Genomic DNA, 4,371 nt, shown 5'->3' with positions numbered 1-4,371 from the left:
TGGGGACGGGGAGCCCACCTTGGTGGCCGTGGCTCTGAGGGGTCGGAGGTGGCCGGGGACACCCCGACCTGCCCTGTGTTGCTCCCGTGCCTCAGTTTCCCCATTGCTTGGGCAGGTGGGGTGCAGCTGAGCTCCCCACATCAGCGATGGGGACACACGGGTGGCCACAGCCACTGGCATCCGGAGAAGCAGGGGTTTGGGTGCCAGCAGAAGAGGGGGGCCCCAGATGATGCCCCTCCCTCGTCCCAAATCATGCTGGCAGATGCTTTGGGGTCTGATCCGGGGCAGGTGTTTCCCATGCGCTCGGCGTTAACCGTTGGGGTGCCGGCAGCTCGGGGGCAGATCCGGGGGCGCGGGGCTGGGGATGGAGGCGCGTTCGCTGGGGAAAACCTGCTCAGGGAAGGGAGGGAGGGAACAGATTCCCACAGGAGCTCGGGACCAACCTGGCTCCCTGGGGGGGCGGAAAACAGCCCCCGGCACCTCTCCCGCCGGCCCCCTCGGGTGGGAACGCTGCCGAGGCGCCCAACCCTTCCCTGCAAAGTGGGGTGCGCTCCCCAGGGAGCTGCAGTCGGAGCCGTGCTGAGCCGGCACGGGGACCTGGACACCATGCGGGACGTGCTGGGGGGGACCCTGTGGGACAGCCCGGCCTGGGAGCAGGTACTGGGGGGGGGGGGCGGGATGTGGCTGGGGGGCTGCTTTCTGCTGCTGAGCCAAAATGTCCCCCCAAAGTCCCCCTGCTCATATTTGGGGATGGGGGGGGGGGATCCTGGGGGATTTGCACCCATTGGGGGGGGTGGTTTGGTGACACCCCCCCAGCTCCTCTCTGCATCCGTTCTGCTGCATGCGCCCCCCCCTTCCCTGGGTCTCTTTTCCCCAAGTGATGCTGGGGGGTGTGTGTGTGTGGTGTCCCTTGGGTGCGATTTCAAGGAGCCACTTGCCCTGGTGAGGGGACAGTGCGTGCGGGGAGGTGTCCCCGCTCCCAGGACCCAGCACCCCCCACCCCGCTTCACCCCCCCACCCCACCTTGCCCCAGTTTCCCTCCAGCTGGGTGCACGTGTCTGGGGCACCCGCGGGTCCCCGGGGAGGGCTGAGCCCGGACGGTCCCAGGTGCGCCGATGGCAGCTGGGTGCCCTCGACTGCTTCCAACCGTGGCGGGGGGGGGGCGGTGTGAAACCCCGCACCCCAGCGAGCCAGCTGGCAGGGTGGGAGGGCGAGGATCCGGCCTCGGAGCCGCCGCGTTCCCAAGGGAGCCGTTCCAGGAGCTGGGGGCGAGGGGAAATCCCGGTGGGTTCCCCGTGGCTGCCAGGGGAGCGCCGGGGTGCTGCGGCAGAAGCGGGCAGGAAGCCTTGGGGGGTGCTGGGACCCCCCATCTCCTCCCCACCCAGGTCTCCCGGTGGCCCCTCGCCCTGCCCGGTGCTGCGGGAGCCCTTCCCAGAAGGGGGTTTTGCAACCGGACGAGCCTCTTGCAACGGGCTGTGGCACCCAGGGCTTGGCCGATGCTCCAGCGCAGATCTGGGGGGCTCAGGGGGGTGTCTGGCTCGGCCCCGACGCGGGGTTTTCTCTCCTGCTTCAGGCCAAGAGGAAGCTGGACCTGGAGGGCCCCGAATTTCGTACACCCAAGGGGAAGGGCAGGACACTGGCGCAGGTCGCCAGCCCCAGGAGTAAGTGGTGCTGGGTGAGATGGGGTGGGGGGGAGCTGGGAGGGGGACAGACCCCGTTTCCTTCCCCTCTTAGAGCTGCTGCGATGTCCCCTCTAGCACCACCCAAAGTGACCCGAGGTGGCACGGTGGGAGCAGTGCCCTGCTCCTCAGCCCCTCCTCGCTGCTGCTCGGCAGCTCTTTGAGCTGATTCAACTCACGGCGCCGGCAGAAACCTCCCTGGGGGGGTTATTTCTGAGTTATTTTTCCACCAGGTTAGGGATCGTATGGTGTTTAATGTCCCCAGCGTGTCCAGCCCCGTGTCACCTCCGTCCCACGCTAAGGAAAGGATTGGGGGGGGGTCCTCTCGTTTCCCCGCAGCCCCCAAGTCTCCCGGGGAGAAGACTCGTTATGACACCTCGCTGGGGCTACTCACCAAAAAATTCATCCGTTTGCTGAGCGAGTCGCCCGACGGCGTCGTGGATCTCAACCGGGCGGCCGAGGTGCTGGAGGTCCAGAAACGGCGCATCTACGACATCACCAACGTGCTGGAGGGCATCCAGCTCATCCGCAAGAAGTCCAAGAACAACATCCAGTGGATGTAAGCGATGCTGAGGGGATGGACACGGGACACGGTAGACAGGGCAGGGTGGGGGCCAGGCGGCTCGGGGACACGTAGGGTGTCCTGTCACTCAGGTGCCATCTCCGCTGGCAGGGGGACGGGGATCTTTGAGGACGCAGCGGTGACGGCGAAGCAGCAGGCATTGCGGGGGGAGCTGGCCGAGCTGGCCAGGACGGAGAGGACGCTGGACCAGCTCCTGCAGGACTGCGCCCTGCAGCTCCGGCAGCTGGCCGACGACGAAGCCAACCAGAGATATCCTTGCTGGGGGAGATGGGGAGGGAGGACAGGGGCTTGGGGACAGGGAACAGGGGCTTGGGGACCCCTCTGAGCCCCTTCTCCTCCAGCTGGCTTCCCCCAGGCTGGGGGGGACGTTCGGAGGCCACTGCTGGGATGGGGGGGGTCGAGCCGTCCCACTCGCAGCCCCTCTTTTTCCTATACCTCGTCCCCGTCCACGCTGGCGTACGTCACCTACCAGGACCTCCGCGCCATCAGCAACTTCCAGGAGCAGACGGTGATCGCCGTGAAGGCTCCTCCGGAGACCCAGCTGGAGGTGCCGGACTTCAGCGAGGTGCGTGCGGGGCCGGGAACAGTTCTCCGCCTTGCAACAGGGTCAGGGCTGGGGTGCGGGTGCTGCTGCGGGTGCTGCTGCATTGGCGTCATCCTTGATGCGTTCATCTGGGGCGTCCCAAGGGTGCAGCCCAGCATGGCCCTGGGTGGTTTTGGGGTGTCTCCGTGGGGCTGTTTGACCCCGAGCTGGTCCTTTAGGGGTTGCAGTGCCCTGCCTGGACCCCGTATGGGTTGGGGGCAGCGGGGTGGGATATGGGTGCCCTTCTGGGTGCCCCCCTGAGCCTTGCTCTGCCCCCCCCAGGACAATCTCCAGCTCCACCTGAAGAGCACCAACGGCCCCATCGAGGTGTACCTCTGCCCAGAGGAGATCGCGGAGGAGAGCCCCACCAAGGACCACGGTGTCCCCTCTGCTGCCGTCTCCCCACGGGACCACGCCGTACCCCCTTCCCTGCCGAACAGCCCCGGGCCAGCCCCACAGCTGCCCCACGGCGTCCTCCAGAGCTGGGGGGGCACAGGAACCCCCTCCTCACCCGCATCGCTGCCTCTTACCATCCCGGGGGGGCCCAGCTCGCTGCTGGAGGTGGAGGCCGGGCTCCTGGGCTCACCCCCGCACCTCCTGCAGCAGACGGAGGACCAGCTGCCCTGCGCCCCCTCCCACCTGGACTCGGGACCCTTCGTCACCTTCTCGCCCCCCCTGGAACAGGATGACTATCTCTGGGGGCTGGAGGGGGAGGGCGTCAGCGACCTCTTCGAGGCGTACGACCTGGGGGACCTGCTGAAGCACTGAGCCCTCCCCCTCGCATTGCCTTTGTTCCCTCCAGTCACTTGTGACCCGAGTGTGTGGGGTCTCTGCAGGGAGTGCTGGGTTTTCTGCGGGTGGTGGTGGGGGGCTTGTGGCAGCTGCCCTGGGTGGCTTCTCCTCCTTCTCCTGGCTTGGTTGTCACCCGGGGGCTGTGTTTGTCACCTCACTGGGCTCCAGGAGTGCCCTGGGGAGGTATAAGCCCCCAGGAAGGATCCAGCCAGGTCCCATCCCAGCACTGGCCATAAAACCGCAGGGTGCCAGCGCCGATGCACCCTGCCATAACCCCCCACCGCCCCAGGGCTGCTGACGGACTGGGGGTGCCTTTGGGTGCACGGGGTGGGTTAGGGGCACCCCTGGGTGGCAGAGAAATCTCTGCCCAGAATGGGCTGTGTTGGGGGGGGTGTCATGTTTAGGGACCACTCCAGTTGCTCCCCAGTTAGACTGGTTCTTCAGGGCCATGACAGGTCGTTTTGAGTGGCGTTTCCCCACGCCGCGGCTGGAATATCCTTAAAAAAAATAATCAGGCAGCAAAGCTGAAGTCGCCTTTGGGTGACGAGAGGATGAAGCTCATATGCGGGTGCTGCATCCGCAGCCTCCAAAATCAGCGGCTCCAGCAAATCCCTGGACAGGACATGTAGCCATATTTCCTGGGGGGGCTGCGGCCCCTCTCCCCCAGTCCGTACCAGCTCCCTCCAGCTTCTGGGAGCTATTGGTGCTGGGGGGTATTAAAACTGGAGTGTACT

At 66.3% G+C, this 4,371-nt stretch overlaps 1 protein-coding gene across 1 annotated transcript; it reads left to right on the top strand.

Annotated features, from left to right (window-relative positions):
- Positions 1–606: 606 nt before the first annotated feature.
- LOC132319631 (transcription factor E2F2-like) lies at positions 607–3,613 on the top strand. Its single transcript, XM_059830863.1, has 6 exons — positions 607–657; positions 1,574–1,661; positions 2,019–2,238; positions 2,353–2,511; positions 2,713–2,827; positions 3,128–3,613. The coding sequence occupies exons 1-6, from the start codon at positions 607–609 to the stop codon at positions 3,611–3,613; spliced, it is 1,119 nt and encodes a 372-aa protein (XP_059686846.1).
- Positions 3,614–4,371: the final 758 nt, after the last annotated feature.

Source organism: Gavia stellata, chromosome 29, assembly GCF_030936135.1.
Source record: "Gavia stellata isolate bGavSte3 chromosome 29, bGavSte3.hap2, whole genome shotgun sequence".
Taxonomy (NCBI): Eukaryota; Metazoa; Chordata; class Aves; order Gaviiformes; family Gaviidae; genus Gavia; species Gavia stellata.
Note: the sequence above shows the minus strand (reverse complement) of the source record. Positions and strands in the feature narration are given on the sequence as shown.

Bases quoted from the DNA above. Each gene is read 5' to 3' on its own strand.
- LOC132319631 (XM_059830863.1), top strand. From the start codon at position 607: ATGCGGGACGTGCTGGGGGGGACCCTGTGGGACAGCCCGGCCTGGGAG. The intron at 2,239-2,352 runs GTAAGCGATGCT...CTCCGCTGGCAG, and splicing joins AAGAACAACATCCAGTGGAT to GGGGACGGGGATCTTTGAGG. The intron at 2,512-2,712 runs ATATCCTTGCTG...GTCCCCGTCCAC, and splicing joins GACGACGAAGCCAACCAGAG to GCTGGCGTACGTCACCTACC.